Below are 24,132 nucleotides of genomic sequence, written 5' to 3'. Positions count from 1 at the left end.
ACTAGAACAGAGAACCTGCGACTACTAGAAGAAAAAGTAGACCCAATCTTCAACATGTTGGCCTAGGATCTGACTTCCTTCACAAGTCTCCTAAAGGTATAAGTAGTTAAATCAAGAATCAATAGACGGGACATGTTCAAACTATAAAGCTTCTCTTCAGCAAATGAAACAATCAATAATGAGAAGAGAGAGCCTACAAATGGAAAGAAAATCTTTACCACATGCATGTAAGACAAAGCCTGAATGTCTAGGACATATAAACAACTCAAAAACTTAATATCAACAAACCAATGCCAAAACCAGTAGAATGCAGAAAAAATGAAAGCATGCTTTCTAAAAACTGGAACAAGATAGGGATGCCCTTTAACCACTTCTGTTCAACTGAGTCCATGTCACCCTAGCCAGAGCTATTAGGCAAAATAGAGCAAGAAAAGGGATACATACAGGAAAGAAGAGCTAAAACTAGGTCTGTTAGATGAGGAAATGATTGGATACCTGAACGATCCGAAAGCAATACACCATAGAAAATTCTAAGACTCCTGAACAAATTTAGCAGTGTAGAGGCATACAAAATTAACACCCATAAATCAATTCTATAAAAGTAAACTGAAACAATTCATGGACAATAAGGCAGCACTGCAGAAGGTTCTCAAAACAATCCTACATTAAAAGATAAAGATGAAAATAAGACATGCATGTGAAAAGTAAATATCAATTAAAGTAGACAAGCAAATGTCAGTAAGTAGTGACTCTAAATTTAAAAATAAAGCAAAAACATGAGGAAATATATCCCTGTCTACCCTTCACACTGAAAGTATATGCGCTTGATTCCTCAATTAAAGGCATTAAGTGAAACAGTGAGTGAAAAAAATCAAGAGCCAACTGTATCTTGTCTGCAGGAAATAAACATCACAGGCAAAGAGACTTACAGAATGAAAGGATGGAAAATGGTATTTCCTTTTCATATAAATGGAAATCAAAAGCAAGGTGAGGTAGGTATTCTCACGTTTATCAAAGTAGACTTCAAGCCACAATTAGCCAGAGATGACAAAGAATATCAGTAACTATTGGTTAAAGGAATAGGCCAAAAAGAATGTTTAATCACTGTAAACATTTACACCTTGAATATCAGTGGCCCACATTTAATGAAACAAAAACTACTGAAAGTAAAGGGACAGATTAGGCCATGTAACATAAGTATGAGTGACTTCAATATAGCACTCTCAACAATAACTTATGTCTTCCCGACAAAAAATTCAACAGTCACTACAGAATTCAACTGTACGTTTGATCAAAAAGACTGTACAGATAGATGTCTATGCAATACTTCTCAGAGAACAGTAGAATAATCATTACTTTCATAGAATCTCCCCTAAAGCAGACTCGAATTAGGTCGTAAAAGCTATTCTTAGCAAATACACAAAAGCAATTAAAGTAATTCCTTGCATATTATCAGATCACAATAAAGAACATTTCAAACCCACACCAAGAACAGGACGGAAACACTACAATCCCTTAGACAGTGAGAAATGCACTTTTGCATGAAAACGTGTCAGCAAAGAAATCTCGGGGAAGCATTTAATGTCCCTTCGAATCAATTGAAAAGAGAAACCAATCCCAGAATCTATGGGATACAATGTAAGCAGCACTAAGAAGGAAATTTATAAATATGGTTACCTTACTTATAAGTCAGAGGAAACTCAAATAAATCACCTGTAGATGAATTTCAAGGAATTAGGGAAACAAGAACAAACCAATGCCAAACCCAGTAGAATGAAAGAAAGGATAAATAGTAGTGCCAAAATTTATGAACTAAAAAAACAATGACTAATACCAACGATAAATGAAACAAGGAGTTGGGTCTTTGAAAAGATAAACAAGATTAAGAATCCATGAACCAAACTAAACAAGGAAAAGAGAGAAAAGATACAAATGAATAAAGTTACAGACAGAAAAAAAGGTGGATCTTATAATAGCACCATTCTGAAATCCACCAGACCACCAGGGACTATTTTGAAAAGTTAAATACCAATAAATGGGAAATCCAGAGTCCTATTGGGATAAATTACATCGAAAAAACTAGCAAATGAAAAGAAAATTGAAAATTTTTTGAACACATATGATCTACAAAAATTGAATCAGGAGGAAAGAGGAAATTTAAAGAGAGCAAAAGCATACCATTGCACTGAAAGAGGAATGGAAAGCTTCCTACAAACAACAGCCCAGCACCACACACATTCATGCCTACATTTTGCCAAAGCCTCAAAAGAGAACTAATACTGATGCTCCTCCCTCAAAAATACATGGCAATTAGAAAACAGGGAGAAACTGACATAAATGGCATTATATGAAGGCAATGTCACCCTCATAGCAAAGCTTCCAAAAAAAAAAACAAAAACAAAAACAAAGAAACAAACATGTAATAATATTAAGATATTTTCAAATGTGCTCATGCAATACCTGAAAATAATTTCAACATCGCATTTAAATGATCATACACCATCATAAAATTGGTTTAATTCCCAAAATTCAAAGACAATTCAACACATGCAAACTAATAGATATAGTACATCACACAGAGGAATCACGAACAAAAACCTCATGATCATCCAATTGATGTATAAAAACCATATGACAAAATTCAAAGTTACTTCATGAGAAAAGTCTTAAGAAGGTAGAAACAGCAGAAACTTGTTATAGTATTACAAAGGCTATGTATGCCAAACCCAAACCCAGGGGCACACTTAATGGTGAAAAGTCTACAGCATTTCCTCTAATTTCTGAAACAAGTAAAAGATGTGCACGCTCATCTCTCCTATACAAAATAGCACCTGAAATGTTAGAGCAATTAGACAAGTGAAGGATATACAAGGTAAGAAGTCAAATTATCCCTATTTACTGATGATCTGACTCTTTGAAGGAAGATCCTATAGGCTCTACCAGAAGAATTTTAAGATATGATAAACAAATTTGGCAAAGTAGCAGAAAACAAAATCAACACATATCGATAATATTTCTATACAACAAAAGCAATCCCACTGAGGGTTGGGTTTGGGCTCAGTGGTAGAGCACTAGCCTGGCATGTGTGAGGCACCAGGTTCAATTCTCAGTACCATATACACATAAATAAGAAAAATAAAGGTACTCGATACATTTATAACTAAACAATTTAAAAGAATGCAATTCCACTGAAAATGAAATCAGGATAACTGCCACTGATAATACATACAAAAAAAAATACACAGGAAGAAAGAAATCCAAGCAGGTGACAAAAATATTTAAGTAAAATTGCAGAACGATGAAAAAAAAATTGAACAAGGTAAAGAGGCTTCATATATTAATGAAAAGGCTACCTTAATATGGGGAAGATAGCCAAGTACAGAGAGTGGTTCACAGACTTTATGCAATCCCTATCAAACCTCAAATGATATTATTCATGTAACTTGAAAAATTATTCCAAAATCCATATGGATGAAAAACAGACCAAAAATACACAAAGGAAACTTGAGACATAAGAGTAAAGCAGAGGCCATCGCAATACTCAATTTCAAAGCATCAGACACAGCAATTGTCAGGAAAACAGCAGGATAACAGAACGAAATCGGAAACACAAAACAGAATTGATGGAAGATACAGAGAAGAACCCACCTGGCAGTCATCTGATATTTGGACACAAGTGCCAAAAACATGTGTATGGGAAAAGTCAATTTCTTTTTCTGATAAGTGCTGGCAGCAAAGGAAGTGAAAAAGAGCATGAATAGAGAATCCACAACATAGGAGGAAATATTTGTCCACTATCCTCACAAAGGGCATTAATAACAAAAATGTATATAGAACTCAAAACACTTAGCATCAAATACAATTAATCCAATTAATAAGAACTTGACAGACATACCTCAAGAGAAGAACACTCATGGTCAAATATACATGAAGAAAATGTTCAAAGTATCTAGTAGTCAAGGAATGCAACTGAAAATGCAGAGCTTTCTTCTTTTCACAGAAAGAATGGAAATCATCAAGAACATTCATAATACATGTAGGTGAGGATGTGGAGGGAAAAGTACACTCACACATTGTTGGTGGAACCACATATTAGTGCAAGCATTCTGGCAAGTCATATGGAAATTTCTCAAAAACTAGGAATGGAACCACCACATGATCTAGCAATTCCTATCCTGGGTACATATTCACAAGTTGTAAAATCAGCAGACCAACAGGGATACAATTATATCAGTGTCTATAGCAACACAAATCAGAGTGGTCAAGACATAAATTGGGTATACAAACAGAAAGAAGTGTAACTCTGTCTTAAGAAATGAAATAATGCCATTTGCCAATGAATGCATAGAACTGGAGAATATCTTACTACATAAACTAAGTCATGAGAAAACTGAGATTTCAAATGTTTTCTCACATAGGCGGAAGCTAAAGCAAACAAAGAGGAACAAGTAGAGATGGATATGATTAAATTCAATGGGAGATTAATAAAATGGAAAGAGCTTTATGGGGAGGGAGAAGGGTTCAGGCAGGGGAGGGAATTTGAAGGAATTTGACAGTATTACTCTTCATGTATGGAAATATACAATGGGGATATCCACCTTTTATGTATAGCTATTAATTAAAAATAAATAAATGAGTGGAAGATAGATCAGTACAGTAGAAGAAGGTGAGGGGTGAGAGGTGAGGGAAAGGAACAGGAGGAACCAGGATCTGAAATGGTATAAAAAACATACATTTATGATTATATCAATATGAACCTCACTATTATGTACTCATTTAATGCAATGTAGGAGCAAAAGCAAAGGTCTTGGGAAAGTGGATGGCATATGTAGAAGAATGGAAGTAGATCTCTATTTCTCCACACAAAGAAGACAACACAAATGCGACAACAAACCTAGATATAAGAACAGAAACCTACAACTATTTGAAAGAAATTTGGGAAAACATCTCAGCATATAGACATGGAAGATGGTTTTAGGAAGAAGAATATTACTGCTGAGGAAGTAACAGCACAAAGAGATAAACAGGAGTGCATCAAAATAAAGCCTTCTGAAGAGCGAAGGAAACAACTAAAAGAGTGATTGGAAGGAAGAGAAAAAGTAAGGCTATATTTTGAGATTCACATTCATCAAACTAAGTATATACCACAGGAGACAATGATGCCAGTTAAGTTTTGACACAGGATTAGCATACTAAATATATAATCAACTAAAGGAGTTCAGCACTGGAAGGACAAACAACCCTTTTAACCAATGAAAAATGAACAGAGAGTTACCTAAAGCAAAGGTATAATCGGTCAACACTTACATGAAAAAAGAGACAATATTTTTTGCCATAAGGCACATGCAAATGAAAATTATATTGAGATTCCATCTTATGCAATTCTGCAAGCAATACTCAAGAATACACAAAGTAAACACTAATGAGGATGTGTGTAATAGAAATCTATCAGTACTTTTCATGAGGATGTATAATATTACTTCCAGTACAGGAAGCAGAGTGGAGGTTACACTTCAAATTAAAAATAAAATTTCCCATGGCCGGTTATACCAGTGTACTACTATTGAAAAAATACACTAGGCATACAAACAATAGACTATGATTCAGTCACAGAAATGGTGCCAATGCAGGGAAATGGAAGGAACTGGACAGGATCCTGTTAAACAAAATAAGCCAGACTCAGAAGTAAACATGTCATATGTGAAAATGGTCATCATGAAATGTGTGGAAAGACCATTAGTGTGAAGGGTGAGGACAAAATTGGAAGGAAGAGAAAAAGTAAGGCTATATTTTGAGATTGACATTCATCAAACTAAGTTACACATGTATAGGAGTAATGCACAGAGAAACCCTCTATCCTCTAAAACAAATGTGCACTGGTAGGAAACTTTGACCCTCTTAATTATTTTCAGTCAACAATTACTTAGTGCTAGGATACAATATGTATTCCAAGTATCAATGAGAATGGAAGCAAAGAATTTTTATTAAGTATCTAAAAATGTAGGCATATATTTCTATGTGTTTTATACTGTATAATCATAAAATGATGTTGGTGATGTTATCTTGCACCCTGCTTCCCAGTCACTCCACAATGTGAGGTGAACAATGGAAGACAAATTTTCACTGTGTGCAGAAGGTCCTCCTCTTATACATTTATGTATCTGGCTCCTTCCCTTCCTTTACGTGTCAACTTAAAGGTCATAGCTGGGATAATTTTCAATGTTTCCACAATTCCTCTCACAGACCTATCCACCTCTGAACTATATATAAAATCATTAAATATAAAAGAAGTGAGAAGTACATTTTCTTCCACTTCTTACTTATAATGAATTTTGAGTCTTTCAGGGGGAATCGAGACCACACTTCTGCTATCCTTAACTCCACTATTTTTGTTGGGTATACATTACATCCTTTGTCTTTGCTCTCTTATTCAATCTACATATTTACATTTGCTCTTTATAAAGAATACTTCCCATTTTCCTCCCATCTCACCTTCAGGTTCAACTAACTACTCATTTAATTTTCACTCTAATTCATACCTTCCACAGTAAGGATACCCAAAATTTATTTACTCCCACCAACTTATACAAATCTCCATCCTCTACATATGTCTCTCTTGGTGCTGCACTTATTTTCTATTGTGATCTAGTAGGGGCCTCATATTTCTGTTTAGGACCACTGCCATCATTATGAGGATACTGGAGACAAATTTTAAAAAGGGATGGAAAACAGGTATTAAAAGACACCTTACCTTTTGGAGAGGTGATGACAGGGGAGCATCACACAAGCTCTCTTCTTTGACATGGCTTTTACTACCAGTTGAAACCATATGTTCTCTTTCACTCTCAGATATATTCTTCTGAAGCAAATCTTGATGTTTTGGGTTTCCAGGGTCGCATTGTACTTTTTTGGTAATAAACAAAGAAAAAAAGTAGATGAGACTCTCTATTATTTCAAGGTAATAAACAACACAAATGGGGAGTCTTCAAAGAGATTACCATCATTCCTGGATTGCTGCAACTTTTCACACACTTCTCCTTTTCCTTCACAAACAAACTAGGAAAGACAAAAAAACATAAAAACATTAATGAGCAACCATGAAATACACTTTCTTGGGAGCAGCTCCCAGATCATTTGTACAAAAAGACCACATCTTAGTCTACAATGCCATACTTAGTACAACAAAAATTAGAGATAATACCTTGCACTGCATCAGATTATAATGGAATGGTTTAGAAATCAACAACATAACAAAACATAGAAACTACACTAACAAACTCTAGAGTAAATAATGCACTACTAAATGTCCAATGGATAGCAGAAAATCAGGGATGAAAGTTTAAAATGTTTACATGTAAATGAGGATAGGGGCAAAACATCCAAATCTCTGAGACACTATGAAGGTGGTTCTAAGAGAAGTTCATAGCACTCACCACATTCATTAAAAGAATAGAAAGTCAACTAATAACCTAACATTACATCTCAAGGCCCAGGAAAGAGAAAAACAAATCAATACTAAAATTAGAAAAAGACTGAAATCATTACAATCAGAGCCAACTGCAATGAAACGGAAAACAAAGTTTCAAAACAATTGATGATTAAAAATTGGTTATTAAAACAAACATGTACTTGATAAAACTTTAACCTAAATAAACCAAGAATGAAGGAAAAAAATCAAATTCCTACAATTTATGAATGAAAGAAAATGAAATATCACCACAGAATACACGGAAATTCAGACGATAATCAGAAACATTTTTGAAAACTTGTACTCCAATAAAATAGAAATTATGAAGACATTGACAATTTTCTAGAGAATGATTACGGACTTAATCTGAGCCTTTGGGTCACAGAACATTTTAGCACATCAATATCAAGCAATAAAATTGAACATACTATCAAAAGCCTGCCAACAAAGAACAACCTAAGACCCATGGAATCTCAGAAAAGTACAACTAGACATTCAAAGAGGAACTAACATCAATCCTCCTCAGACAATTCTATGAAAAATTAAAGGAGGGTCCCTTCCAAAGTTATTCTTTGAACTTAGTATCACCATGATTTGAAAACCAAACAAACACACCAAGGAAAAAAACATCAGGCCAAAAATCCTGAGAACATCAACGCAAAAATTCTGAATATTAAAATGATAGCAAAACATGATCAAGTGGGTTTTTTCACAAGGATGCAAGGCTCGTTTAACGTACACACATCAATACATATAATACACCACATCATTACACATAAGACAAGAATCATGTGATTATCTCAATAGATGCAGCAAAAGCATCTGAAAAAAATAAAGATTCAAAACATAAGAAAACACAGAGATAGAAGGAATATATCTGAACATTGTAAAAGCTATTCATACTAAATCTAACTCCAAAATCATTCTTTTTGTTGTTGTTCTCATTAGTTGTATATGACAGTAGAATGACTTTATACATTTTGATTGATCATACATAAATGGAGGGTAAGTTATCATTTTTCTGATTTTACATATTGTAGGATCACTTAGGTCATGCAGTCAGATATGAACATGGGGTAAATAATGCCTGTTTCAGTCTACTATGCTATCTACGTCCATACCCCTTCCTCTTCCTTCATCCCCATTTACCTAATATAAAGTAATAATATTCTTTCCTCTCCACCCCACTACTGTGAATTAACATCTGCATATCAGGGAAAACTTTAAGCCTTTGGCTTTGGCTTTTAGCTTATTTCACACAAAATGATATTCTCCAGCTCCATCCATTTACCAGCAAATCCCAAAATTCTATTCTTATTAAAGCTGAGTAATACTCCATGGTACACGCATGAGTGTGTCTGTGTGTTTGTGTGCTGGCTGTCCTGCCCTGGTCCAGAGGCTGCTTGCGGTCAGAGGTCTCCGCTGGCTTGGGGACTTGTGGCTGGCTCTGTGTAGAAAGGCACTCACTGGGTGGTCTGGTCCAAGAAGCTAGCCTAGAAAGGTGCTTCCCGCTGGAGGGAGCTGGGCTGCTTGGGGAAGTCCCTGGCTGCCCTGTCCTGGTCTCTGAAGCAACCTGCCCGCCATGTGTTTTTTGAGGAGCATCAGTATTAGTTTTCTTTTGAGGCTTTGGCAAAATGTAGGCATGAATGTGTGTGGTGCTGGGCAGTTGTTTGTAGGAAACTTTCCATTCCTCTTTCAGTGCAATGGTATGCTTTTGCTCTCTTTAAATTTCCTCTTTCCTCCTGATTCATTTTTTGTAGATCATATGTGTCCAGAAAATTTGCAATTTTCTTTCCATTTGGGCCACTCCAGTGGGAAGCACCTTTCTAGGCTAGCTTCTCGGACAGCCCGCCCACTGAGAGACTTTCTACACAGAGTCAGCCACAAGTCCCCAAGCCAGTGGAGACCTCCAACCCGCAAGCAGCCTGCCTCTGGGACCCGGGTAGGGCAGCCAGAGACCTCTCCAGGTCTCTCTCCCTGGAACCAGTAGCAGGCAAGGGGCAGCTTTCCTTGGAAGCACTGCATTAACAAGTTACTCCAAGACTTCAGGCTACTGAAGGCTGGGAGGTGATACACTGGAAATCTATAGGGACACTATAAGCAAATAGAAGAAATCTGCAATATCACAGAGTCCCACTGACATCTGACTAATATGAGAAAACAAGGGAAGAAAATGTCCCAAACAAACCTAGATATTATATCACAAAAACCCAATGACAGCACAGCAGAAGAAATGTCAGAAAGGGAGTTCAGAATGTACATAATTAAAACAATCCGGGAAGCAAACGAGGAAATGAAAGAGCAAATGCAGGCATTGAAGGAGGATATGAAAGAGCAAATGCAGGCTTTAAATGTTCACACCAATCAACAATTAAAAGAGCAAATAACGGAAGCAAGAGATCATTTCAATAAAGAGTTAGAGATACTGAAAAAAAAAATCAGAAATCCTTGAAATGAAGGAAACAATAAACCAAGTTAAAAACTCCACAGAAAGCATAACCAATGGGATAAAACACCTGGAAGACAGAACCTCAGATATTGAAGACAAAATATTTAATCTTGAAAACAAAGTTGACCAAACAGAAAAGATGGTAAGAAATCATGAACAGAATCTACAAGAATTATGGGATATCATGAAAAGGCCAAATTTAAGAATTATTGGGATTGAGGAAGGCTTAGAGAAACAAACCAAAGGAATGAATAATCTATTCAATGAAATAATATCAGAATATTTCCCAAATCTGAAGAATGAAATGGAAAACCAAGTACAAGAGGCTTATAGGACTCCAAATATACAAAATTACAACAGACTCACACCAAGGCACATTATTATGAAAATACCTAACATACAAAATAAGGACAGAATTTTAAAGACTGCGAGAGAAAAGAATCAGATTACATTCAGGGGGGAAACCAATAAGAATATCATCAGATTTTTCAATACAGACCCTAAAAAGCTAGAAAGGCCTGGAATAACATTTACCAAGCCCTGAAAGAAAACAGATGCCAACCAAGAATCTTATACCCAGCAAATCTTACTTTCAGATTTGACGACAAAATAAGATCCTTCCATGATAAACAAAAGCTAAAGGAATTTACAAAAAGAAAGCCGGCATTACACAACATTCTCAGCAAAATATTCCATGAGGAAGAGATGAAAAACAATGATGAAAACCAGCAATGGGAGGAACTAGCCAGAAGGAATAGCCAAATAAAGGAGAAACCAAATCATGTCAAAAAACAAAAATGAGTCAAATGACTGGGAATACAAATCATATCACAATAATAACCCTGAATGTTAATGGCCTGAACTCATCAATCAAAAAACATAGACTGGCAGATTGGATTAAAAAGAAAAATCCAACAATATGCTGCCTGAAAGAGACTCATCTCATAGAAAGAGATACCTACAGACTAAAGGTGAAAGGATGGGAAAAAACATACCATGCACAGGGACACAGCAAAAAAGCTGAAGTATCCATCCTCATTTCAGATAATATGGACTTCAAGCCAAAACTAGTCAGAAGGAAAAAGAAGGACATTGCATACTGCTTAAGGGAAGCATAAATCAGCAAGACATGACAATCATAAATATCTATGCCCCGAACATTGGCTCATCCATGTACATCAAACAAATCCTTCTCAGTTCCAGAAATCAAATAGACCACAACACAATAATACTAGGCGATTTTAACACACCTCTCTCACCACTGGATAGATCGTCCAAACAAAAAATGCATGAAGGAACCATAGATCTCAATAACACAATCAACAATTTAGACTTAACCAACTTATATAGAATATACCATCCAATAAAGAACGAATACACTTTCTTCTCAGCAGCACATGGATCCTTCTCTAAAATAGACCATGTCTTATGCCACAAAGCTACTGTTAGCAAATACAAGAAGATAGAGATACTACCTTGTACTCTATCAGATCATAATGGATTGAAATTAGAAATAAATGACAGAAGAAAAAACAGAAACTTCTCCAATACCTGGAGATTAAATAATACACTATTATATTATGAATGGATAACAGAAGACATCAGGAGGGAAATTAAAAAGTTTTTTAGAAGTAAACAAGAACAAAGACACATCATATCAAAACGTCTGGGACACTATGAAAGCAGTACTTAGAGGAAGATTTATTTCATGGGGTGCATTCAACAAAAGAAGTAGAAATCAACAAATAAACGACTTAAAATTACAGATCAAAGCCCTAGAAAAAGAAGAGCAGACCAACACCAAAAGTAGTAGAAGACAGGAAATAGTTAAAATCAGAGCCCAAATCAATGAAATTGAAACAAAAGAAACAATTGAAAAAATTAACAAAATAAATAGTTGGTTCTTTGAAAAAATAAACAAAATTGATAAACCCATAGCCACATTAACAAAGAGAAAGAGGGAGAAAACTCAAATTACTAAAATTCAGAATGAACAAGGAAATATCACAGCAGACACGAGTGAAATACAAAATACAATTAGAATCTATTTTGAAAATCTATACTCCAACAAAACAGAAAACATCGAAGACATCAACAAGTTTCTAGAGACATATGAATTACCTAAACTGAACGAGGAGGATATACACAACTTAAATAAATCAATTTCAAGCAATGAAATAGACAAGGTCATCAAAAGCCTAAAAACAAAGAAAAGTCCAGGATCAGATGGGTTCTCAGCCGAGTTCTACAAAACCTTTAAAGAAGAGCTCATTCCAATACTTCTCAAAGTATTCCATGACATAGAAGAGGAGGGAAGCCTCCCAAACTCATTCAATGAAGCCAATATCACCCTGATACCTAAACCAGACACAGACACTTCGAGGAAAGAAAATTTCAGACCAATATGCTTAGTGAACATCAACGCAAAAAATCTCAACACAATTTTAGCAAATCACATACAAAAATATATTAAAAAGATAGTGCACCACGATTAAGTGGGTTTTATCCCAGGGACGCAAGGTTGGTTCAACATCCGCAAATCAATAAATATCATTCACCATATTGACAGACTAAAAGTTAAGAAACACATGATTATTTCAGTAGATGCAGAAAAAGCATTCAATAAAATACAGCATCCCTTCATGCTCAAAACACTAGAAAAAATTGGGGTAGTGGGAACACTCCTTAACATTGTGAAGGCCATCTACGCTAAGCCCATGGCAAATATCATTCTAAATGGTGAAAAACTGAAAGCATTCCCCCTAAAAACTGGAACAAGGCAGGGATGCCCTCTTTCACCACTTCTATTCAATATCGTTCTTGAGACTCTAGCCAGAGCAATTACACAAACCAAAGAAATTGAAGGGATACGAACTGGAAAAGAGGAACTCAAACTATCACTGTTCGCTGATGACATGATTATATATTTAGAGGAACCTCAAAATTTCCCCAGAAAACTTTTAGAAGGGTGGGAAGAGTGGGAAGGGTGGGGGGGAAGGGAGAAAAATTCAAAATTAATCAAACAACATTGCCCTATGTAAATTTATGATTTTTAAGTAAAATAAATAAATAAAAAGAACCCAAGCAACAATAGGTGTTGGAGAGGATGTGGAGGAAAAGTATACTCGTACATTGCTGGTGGGGTTGCAAATTAGTGCAGCCACTCTGGAAAGCAGTATGGAGATTCCTCAGAAAGCTGGGAATGGAACCACCATTTGACCCAGCTCTCCCACTCCTTGGCCTATACCCAAAGGACTTAAAATCATCATACTACAGAGATACAGCCACATCAATGTTCATAGCTGCTCAATTCACTATAGCCAGACTGTGGAACCAACCTAGATGCCCTTCAGTTGATGAATGAATAAAGAAACTGTGGCATATATATATACAATGGAATATTACTAAGCCATAAAGAATGATAAAATTATGGCATTTGCAGGCAAATGGATGAAACTGGAGAATATCATGCTAAGTGAGATAAGCCAATCTCAAAAAACCAAAGGTCGAATGATATCGCTAATAAGTGGATGAGGACACATAATGGGGGGGGAGGGGTTAGTATTAGGGTTAGAGTTAGGGTTAGGGAGGGGGGCAAGAATGGAGGAAGGAAGGACTGTATAGAGGGAAAAGAGGGGTGGGAGGGGTGGGGGAAGGGAAAAAATAACAGAATGAATCAAACAACATTACCCTATGTAAATTTATGATTACACAAATGGTATGCCTTTATACCATGTACAAACAAAGAAACAACATGTATCCCATTTGTTTACAATAAAAAAAGAAAAAAGTAAAAAATAAAGAATAAATAAATAAATAAAGATATGATAAACAAATTTGGCAAAGTAGCAGAAAACAAAATCAACACGTATCGATAATATTTCTATGCAACAAAAGCAATCCCACTGAGGGTTGTGTTTGGGCTCAGTGGTAGAGCATTAGCTTGGCATGTGTGAGGCACCAGGTTCAATTCTTAGTACCATATAAACATAAATAAGAAAAATAAAGGTATTCGATATATTTACACTGAATCCTTTAAAAGAACGCAATTCCACTGAAAATGAAATCAGGATAACTGCCACTAATAATAGATGCAAAAAAAAATTACACAAGAAAAAAGAAATCCAAGCAGGTGACAAAAATATTTAAGAAAAATTGCAGAATGATGAAAAAAAATTGAAGTAGGTAGAGAGGCTTCATATATTAATGAAAAGGCTACCTTAATATGGGGAAGATAGCCAAGTACAAAGTGGTTCACAGATTTTATGCAATCCCTATCAAACCTCAAATGATATTATTCATGCAACGGGAAAAATTATTCTGAAATCTATATGGATGAAAACAGACCAAAAATACACAAAGGAAACCTGAGACATAAGAGCAAAGCAGAAGGCATCACAATACTCAATTTCAAAGCATAAGACAGCAATGGTCAGGAAAACAGCATGATTACGGCACTAAATCAGAAACACAAAACAGAATTGATGGAAGTTACAGAGAAGAACCCACCTGGCAGTCATCTGATATTTGGGCACAGTTGCCAAAAACATATGTATGGGAAAAGTCAACTTCTTATTTTAATAAGTATTGGCAGCAAAGGAAGTGATAAAGAGCATTAATAGAGAATCCCCAACATAGGAAGAAATATTTGTCCACTACTCCTCTGAGAGGGCATTAAAAACAAGAATGTATACAGAACTGAAAACAATTAGCATCAAATACAATTAATCCAATTAATAAGAACTTGACAGACATACCTCAAGAGAAGAAACAACCATGGTCAAATATACAAGAAGAAACTGTTCAAAGTATCTAGTACTTAAGGAATGCAACTGAAAACTGCAGAGCTTTCTTCTCTTCACAGAAAGAATGGAAATCATCAAGAATATTCATAATAAATATTGGTGAGGATATGGGGGGAAAGGTATACTCACATATTTTTGGTGATACCACAAATTAGTGCAACGACTTTGGAAATTCATATGGAAATTCCTCAAAAACTAGGAATGGAATCACCATGTGATCTAGCAATTCCTATCCCAGGTACATATCCACAAGTTGTAAACTCAGCAGACCAACAGGGATACAATTACATCAATGTCTATAGCAACACAAATCAGAGTAGTCAAGACATATTGAAAGGATCATAAATTGGGTATACAAACAGAAAGAAGTGTAACTTTGTCTTAAGAAATGAAATAATGCCATTTGCCAATGAAGGGTTGGACTGGAGAATATCATGCTAAATAATAAGGTATAAGAGAAAACTGAGATTTCAAATGTTTTCTCACATAGGCAGAAGCTAAAGCAAACAGAGAAACAAATTAGGGATGGATATGATTAAGGTCAATGAGAGTTTAATAAAATGGAAAGAGCTTCATGGGGAGGGAGGAAGGTTAAGGAGCGGGAAGGAATTTGAAAGAATTTGACAATATATTCTTCATGTATGGAAAGATATAATGGGGATATCCACCTTTCTTATATATCTATGATTTAAAAATAAATGAGTGGAAGATAGGTCAGTAGAGCAGAAGAAGGTGAGGGGTGAGAGGTGAGAGAAAGGAACAGGAGGAACCAGGGTCTGCAATGGTATAAAAAACATACATTTATCAGTATGAACCTCATTATTATGTACACGTTTAATGCAATGTAGGAGCAAAAGCAAAGGTCTTGGGAAAGTGGACATCATATGTAGAAAAATGGAAGTAGATCTCTATTTCTCCACACGAAGAATACAACACAAAATCGATAACAAACCTAGATATAAGAACAGAAACCTTCAACTATTTGCAGGAAGTTTGGGAAAACATCTCAGCATACAGACATGGAAGATAGCTTTAGGAAGAAGAATATTACTGCTGAGGAAGTAACAGCACAAAGAGATAAACAGGAGTGCATCAAAATAAAGCCTTCTGAAGAGCAAAGGAAACAACTAAAAGAGTGATGAGACAGTGTATACTCACGGGAGACATGCATGCCAGTTAATTTTTGACACAGGATTAGCATACTAAATATATAAACAACTGAGGGAATTCAGGACTGGAAGGACAAACAACCCTTTTAACCAATGGCAAATGAACAGAGAGTTAACTAAAGGAAAGGTATAATTGGTCAACTCTTACATGAAAAGAGTCAATATCTTTTGCCATAAGGGACATGAAAATGAAAATTATCTTGAGATACCATTTTACCCAATTCAGCAAGCATTACTCAAGAATACACAAGTAAACACTGATGAGGATCTGCCTAATAGGAATCTGTTAGTACTCTTTGTGAGGATGCATATTATTACTTCCACAACTGGGAGCAGAATGGAGGTTAATCTTCAAATTAAAAATAAAATTTCCCATGGCCCGGTTATAGCACTTCCCACTATTATTGAATAAATACAGTCAGCATACACACAATGGATTATTATTCAGTCATAGAAATGGTGCCATGTGCAGGGAAATGGTAGAACTGGTCGGGACCATGTTAAACAAAATAAGCCAGATTCAGAAGTAAACATGTCATATGTGAAAAGTTTCATCATGAAATGTGTAGGAAGACTATAAGTAGGAAGGGTGAGGAAAAAATTAGAAGGAAGAGGAAATAGTAAGGCTATATTTTGAGACTGGCATTCATGAAACTAAGTTACACAAGTATACGAGTATGACACAGAGAAACCCTCTATCCTCTATAAAAAATGTGCTATGGTATGAAACTTTCACCATCTTAATTATTTTCAGTCAACAATTACTTAGTGCTAGGATACAATATGAATTCCAAGTATCGATGAGAAGGGAAGAAATTTTTTATTAAGTATCTAAAATATGTAGGCATATATTTCTATGTGTTTTATACCATATAATCATAAAATGATGTTGGTGATGTTGTCTCGCACCCTGCTTCCCAGTCACTCAACAATGTTAGGTGAACAATGGAAGACAAATTTTCACTGTGTGCAGAAGGTCCTCCCCCTCTTATACATTTATGAATCTGGCTCCTTTCCTTCCTTTACGTGTCAACTTAAAGGTCATAGCTAGGATAATTTTCAATGATTCCACAATTCCCCTCACAGAGCTATCATCCTCTGAACTATATATAAAATCATTAAATATAAAAGAAGTGAGAAGTACATTTTCTTCCATTTCTTACTTATAATGAATTTTGAGTCATTCAGGGGAATCGAGACCACACTTCGGCTATCCTTAACTCCACTATTTTTGTTGGATTTTCATTACATCCTTTGTCTTCACTCTCTTATTCATTCTAGATATTTACATTTGCTCTTTATAAAGAATACTTCCCATTTTCCTCCCATCTCACCTTCAGGTTCAACTAACTACTCATTTAATTTTCATTCTAATTCGTTCCTTCCACAGTAAGGATACCCCAAAATTATTTACTCCTACCAACTTATACAAATCTCCATCCTCTACATATGCCTCTCTTGGTGCTGCACTTATTTTCTATTGTGATCTAGTAGGGGCCTCACATTTCTTTTTAGGATCACTGCCATCATTATGAGGATAGGGGAGACAATAAATTTTTAAAAAGGATGGAAAACAGGTATTAAAAGACACCTTACCTTTGGGAGAGGTGATGACGGGGGAGCATCACACAAGCTCTTTTCCTTGACATGGCTTTTACTACCAGTTGAAACCATATGTTCTCTTTCACTCTCAGCAATATTGTCAAGCAAGGTTCCACGTTTTGGGTTCCCAGGGTCACGTTTTACTTTTTCGGTAATAAAGTAAAAAAAAGTAGATAAAACTCTCTATTATTTCAAGGTAATAAACAACACAAATGGGGAGTCTTCAAAGAGATTACCATCATTCCTGGATTGCTTCAACTTTTCACAGACTTCTCCTTTTCCTTCCCAGACAAACTAGGCAAGACAGAAAAAACATAAAAATGTTAATGAGCAACCATGAAATACACTTTCTTGGGAGCAGCTCCCAGATCATTTGTACAAAAAGACCACATCTTAGTCTACAATGCCATACTTAGTACAACAAAAAATTAGAGATAATACCTTGCACTGCATCAGATTATAATGGAATGGTTTAGAAATCAACAACATAACAAAACATAGAAACTACACTAACAACTCTAGATTAAATAATGCACTACTGAATGGCCAATGGATAGCAGAAAATCAGGGATGAAAGTTTAAAATGTTTAAACGTAAATGAGGACGGGTCAAAACATATCCAAATCTCTGAGACACTCTGAAGGTGGTTCTAAGAAGAAAGTTCACAGCACTCACCACATTCATTAAAATAGAAAGTTGACAAATAAATAACCTAACATTACATCTCAAGACCCTGGAAAGAAAAGAACAAATCAACACTAAAATTAGAAGAATCATTACAGTCAGAGCCAACATCAATGATTCTGAAACAAAGTTTCAAAATAATTGATGATTAAAAATTGGTTGTTAAAACAAACGTACTTGATAAAACTTTAACATAGATGAAACAAGAATGAAGGAAAAAAAATCAAATTCCTACAATTTGTGAATGAAAGAAAAAAAAGTATCACCACAGAATACATGGAAATTCAGAAGATAATCAGAAACATTTTTGAAAACTTATATTCGAAGAAAATAGAAATCATGAAGACATTGACAATTTTCTAGAGAAAGATTACCTACCTATTCTGAGCCTTGAGGACATAGAATAGTTTAACACATCAATAAGAAGCAATAAAATTGAACATACTATCAAAAGCCTGCCAACAAAGAACAACACAGGACCCAATGGAATCTCAGACAAGTACAAATAGACATTCAAAGAGGAACTAACATCAGTCCTACTCATATGACTCTATGAAACATTAAAGGAGGGTAATCTTCCAAGGTCATTCTGTGAGGCTAGTATCACCATGAGTTGAAAACCAAACAAAGACACACCAAGCAAAAAAACTTCAGGACAAAAATCCTGAGAACATGAACACAAAAATTCTGAATAAACTACTGGGAAATTGATACCAAAACTTATTAAAATGATAGCACAACATGATCAAGTTGGTTTTTTCACAGGGATGCAAGGTTGGTTCAACATACACACATCAATACATGTAATTCACCACATCAGTACACATAAAGACAAGAATCACATGATTATCTCAATAGATGCAGCAAAAGCATTTGAAAATATAGATTCAAAACATAAGAAAACAGAGATAGAAGGAATATATCTGAACATTGTAAAAGCTATTCATACTAACTCTAAGTCCAAATCATTTTTTTGTTGTTGTTGTTCTCATTAGTTGTACATGACAGTAGAATGCATTCATACATTTTGATAGATCATACATAAATGGAGGATAAGTTATGATTCTTCTAATTTTACATATTGTAGGATCACTTAGGTCATGCAGTCAGATATGTTCATGAGGTAAATAATGCCTGTTTCTATTATGCTTCTTACGCCCATACCCCTTACTGTCCCTTCACTCCTCTTTACCTAATATAAAGTAACAATATTCTTCCCTCTCCACCCTGCTATTGTGAACTAACATCTGCATATCAGAGAAAATATTGGGCCTTTAGTTTTTTGCTTTTAGCTTATTTCACACAAAATGATATTCTCAAGCTGCATCCATTTACCAGCAAAAACCAAAACACTATTCTTTAAAGCTGAGTAAAGCCTTTCTGCACAGACCCAGCTCTGGGTCACGGAGCCAGGGGTGAGCTCTGGCCTGCAGGCAGCCTCTGGAACAGGGCAGGGCAGCCAGAGACTTCTCCAGGCAGACAGGCTCCCTCAGGCCGCAGGCTTCTTCCACGGCCAGCTTCTCAGTGCAGACAGCCCACTGAGAGCCTTTCCGCACAGAGCCAGCTCCAAGCCCTGGAACCAGTAGAAGACTAGGGGCAGCTTTCTTCGGAAGCACTGCATTATCAAGTTGCTCCAAGACTTCAGGCTACTGAAGGGTGGGAGGTGATATACTGGAAATCTACAGGGACACTATAATAGAGGAAATCTGCAATATCTCAGAGTCCCAATGACATCTGACCAATATGAGAAAACAAGGGGAGAAACTGTCCAAAACAAACCTAGATATTATATCAATAAAACCCAATGACAGCACAGCAGAAGAAATGTCAGAAACGGAGTTCAGAATGTACATAATTAAAACAATCAGGGAAGCAAACGAGGAAATGAAAGAGCAAATGCAGGCATTAAATGATCGCACCAATCAACAGTTAAAAGAGCAAATACAGGAAGCAAGAGATCATTTCAATAAAGAGTTAGAGATACTGAAAAAAAAGACAAACAGAAATCCTTGAAATGAAGGAAACAATAAACCAAGTTAAAAACTCCATACAAAACATAACCAATAGGATAGAACACCTGGAAGACAGAACCTCAGACATTGAAGACAAAATATTTAATCTTGAAAACAAAGTTGACCAAACAGAAAAGAAGGTACAAAATCATAAACAGAATATATAAGAATTGTGGGATATGTTGAAAAGGCCAAATTTGGGAATTATTGGGATTGAGGAAGGCTTAGAGAAACAAACCAAAGGAATGAACAATCTATTCAATGAAATAATATCAGAAAATTTCCCAAATCTGAGGAAAGAAATGGAAAATCAAGTTCAAGAGGCTTATAGGACTCCAAATACACAAAATTACAACAGACCCACACCAAGGCACATTATAATGAAAATACCTAACATACAAAATAAAGACACAATTTTAAATGCTGCAAGAGAAAAGAATCAGATTACATTCAGGGGGAAACCAATACGAATATCATCAGATTTTTCAATACAGACCCTAAAAGCTAGAAAGGCCAGGAACAACATTTACCAAGCACAGAAACAAAATGAATGCCAAACAAGAATCTTATACCCAGCAAATCTTACTTTCAGATTTGACGACAAAATAAGATCCTTCCATGATAAACAAAAGCTAAAGGAATTTACAAAAAGAAAGCCGGCATTACACAACATTCTCAGCAAAATATTCCATGAGGAAGAGATGAAAAACAACGATGAAAACCAGCAACCGGAGGAACTAGCCTAAAGGAATAGCCAAATAAAGGAGAAACCAAATCATGTCAAAAAACAAAAATGAGTCAAATGACTGGGAATACAAATCATATCACAATAATAACCCTGAATGTTAATGGCCTGAACTCATCAATCACAAGACATAGACTGGCAGATTGGATTAAAAGGAAAAATCCAACAATATGCTGCCTGAAAGAGACTCATCTCATAGAAAGAGACACCCATAGACTAAAGGTGAAAGGATGGAAAAAAACATACCAAGCACACGGACACAGCAAAAAAGCTGAAGTATCCATCCTCATTTCAGATAATGTAGACTTCAAGCCAAAACTAGTCAGAAGGAATAAAGAAGGACATTATATACTGCTTAAGGGAAGCATAAATCAGCAAGGCATAACAATCATAAATATCAATGCCCTGAACATTGGTTCATCCATGTACGTCAAACAAATCCTTCTCAATTCCAGAAATCAAATAGACCATAACACAATAATACTAGGCGATTTTAACACACCTCTCTCACCGCTGGATAGATCGTCCAAACAAAAATTGAATAAAGAAACCACAGATCTCAATAACACAATCAACAATTTAGACTTAACCGACTTATATAGAATATACCATCCAACAAAGAACGAATACACTTTCTTCTCAGCAGCACATGGATCCTTCTCTAAAACAGACCATGTTTTATGCCACAAAGCTACTGTTAGCAAATACAAGAAGATAGAGATACTACCTTGTACTCTATCAGATCATAATGGACTGAAATTAGAAATAAATGACAGAATAAAAAACAGAAACTACTCCAATACCTGGAGATTAAATAATACACTATTATATGATGAAGGAATAACAGAAGACATCAGGAGGGAAATAAAAAAATTCTTAGAAGTAAATGAGAACAAAGACACATCATATCAAAATCTCTGAAACACTATGAAAGCACTACTTAGAGCAAGATTTATTTCATGCAACACATTCAACAAAAGAAATAGAAATCAATAAATAAATGACTTAACACTACAGATCAAAGTCCTAGAAAAAGAAGAGCAGACCAACACCAAAAGTAGTAGAGGACAGGAAATGCTTAAAATCAGAGCCGAAATCAACAAAATTGAAACAAAACAAACAATTGAAAAAATTAACCAAATAAATAGTTGGTTCTTTGAAAAAATAAGCAAAATTGATAAACCCTTAGCCACACTAACAAAGAGAAAGAGGGAGAAAACTCAAATTACTAAAATTTGGAATGAATAAGGAAATATCACAACAGACACCACTGAAATACAAAGCATAATTAGAAGCTATTTTGAAAATCTATACTCCAACAAAACAGAAAACCTCGAAGACATCAACAAGTTTCTAGATACATATGAATTACCTAAACTGAACGAGGAGGATATACACAATTTACATAAATCAATTTCAAGCAATGAAATAGAAGAGGTCATCAAAAGCCTAAAAACAAAGAAAAGTCCAGGATCAGATGGGTTCTCAGCCGAGTTCTACAAAACCTTTAAAGAAGAGCTCATTCTAATACTCCTCAAAGTATTCCATGAAATAGAAGAGAAGGGAACCCTCTCAAACTCAATCTATGAAGCCAATATCACCCTGATACCTAAACCAGACAGAGACACATCAAGGAAAGAAAATTTCAGACCAATATCCTTAGTGAACATTGACACAAAAATTCTCAACACAATTTTAGCAAATCACATACAAAAATATATTAAAAAGACAGTGCACCACGATCAAGTGGGTTTTATCCCAGGGACGCAAGGTTGGTTCAACATCCGCAAATCAATAAATGTCATTCACCATATCAACAGACTTAAAGTTAACAATCACAGGATTATTTCAATAGATGCAGAAAAACCATTTGATAAAATACAGCATCCCTTCATGCTCAAAACACTAGAAAAAACTGGAATAGTGGGAACATTCTTTAACATTGTAAAAGCCATCTACGCTAAGCCCATGGCCAATATCATTCTAAATGGTGACAGACTGAAAGCATTCCCCCTAAAAACTGGAACAAGGCAGGGATGCCCTCTTTCACCACTTCTATTCAACATCGTCCTTGAGACTCTAGCCAGAGCAATTAGACAAACCAAAGAAATTAAAGGGATACGAATTGGAAAAGAAGAACTCAAACTATCCCTGTTCGCTAATGACATGATTATATATTTAGAGGAACCTGGAAATTCCACCAGAAAACTTTTAGAACTCATAAGTGAATTCAGTAATTTAGCAGGCTACAAGATCAATGCTCATAAATCCAATGCATTTTTACACATAAGTGATGAATCTTCAAAAAGAGAAGTCAGGAAAACTACCCCAGTCACAATAGCCTCGAAAAAAGTAAAATACTTGGGAATCAATCTCCCAAAAGAGGTGAAAGACCTCTACAATGAGAACTATACAACACTAAAGAAAGAAATTAAAGAACACCTTAGAAGATGGAAAGATCTTCCATGTTCTTGGATAGGAAGAAGTAATATTGTCAAAATGGCCATACTACCTAAAGTGCTATACAAATTCAATGCAATTCCAATTAAAATCACAATGACGTACCTTACAGAAATAGAGCAAGCAATTATGAAATTCACCTGGAAGAATAAGAAACCCAGAATAGCTAAAGCAATCCTTAGCAGGAAGAGTGAACAGGGGGTATTGCAATACCAGATCTTCAACTCTACTACAAAGCAATAGTAACAAAAACGGCATGGTATTCTTACCAAAATAGAAAGGTAGATCAATGGTACAGAATAGAAGACACGGACACAAACCCAAATAAATACAATTTTCTCATACTAGACAAAGGGGCCAAAAATATGCAATGGAGAAAAGATAGCCTCTTCAACAAATGGTGCTGGGAGAATCGGAAATCCATATGCAACAGAATGAAACTAAACCCATATCTCTCACCATGCAGGAAACTAAACTCAAAATGAATTAAGGACCTCGGAATCAGACCAGAGACCCTGCAGATTATAGAAGAAACAGTAGGTCCAGATCTTCAACATGTTGGCTTAGGACCAGACTTCCTTAACAGGACTCCCATAGCACAAGAAATAAAAGCAAGAATCAATAACTGGGATAGATTCAAACTAAAAAGCTTTCTCTCAGCAAAGGAAACTATCAGCAATGCGAAGAAAGAGCCTACAGAGTGGGAGAAAATCTTTGCCAATCATACTTCAGATAGAG

At 35.5% G+C, this 24,132-nt stretch overlaps 1 protein-coding gene across 1 annotated transcript in view; it reads right to left on the bottom strand.

Moving 5' to 3' along the window:
- Positions 1 to 24,132, bottom strand: part of LOC306658963 (uncharacterized protein) — a gene marked incomplete at its 5' end in the record, with an annotated part of 142,810 nt that overhangs the window by 64,830 nt on the left and 53,848 nt on the right. Inside the window, 4 exons of the mRNA XM_079136235.1 lie at positions 6,752 to 6,903; positions 6,999 to 7,056; positions 17,488 to 17,636; positions 17,730 to 17,787. Coding sequence (XP_078992361.1) covers positions 6,752 to 6,903; positions 6,999 to 7,056; positions 17,488 to 17,636; positions 17,730 to 17,787 — 417 coding nt within the window. The remainder of the gene's footprint in view (positions 1 to 6,751; positions 6,904 to 6,998; positions 7,057 to 17,487; positions 17,637 to 17,729; positions 17,788 to 24,132) is intronic.

The sequence above is a fragment of the Sciurus vulgaris genome (genome assembly GCF_902686455.1).
Source record: "Sciurus vulgaris genome assembly, chromosome: 4".
Lineage (NCBI taxonomy): Eukaryota > Metazoa > Chordata > Mammalia > Rodentia > Sciuridae > Sciurus > Sciurus vulgaris.
Note: the sequence above shows the minus strand (reverse complement) of the source record. Positions and strands in the feature narration are given on the sequence as shown.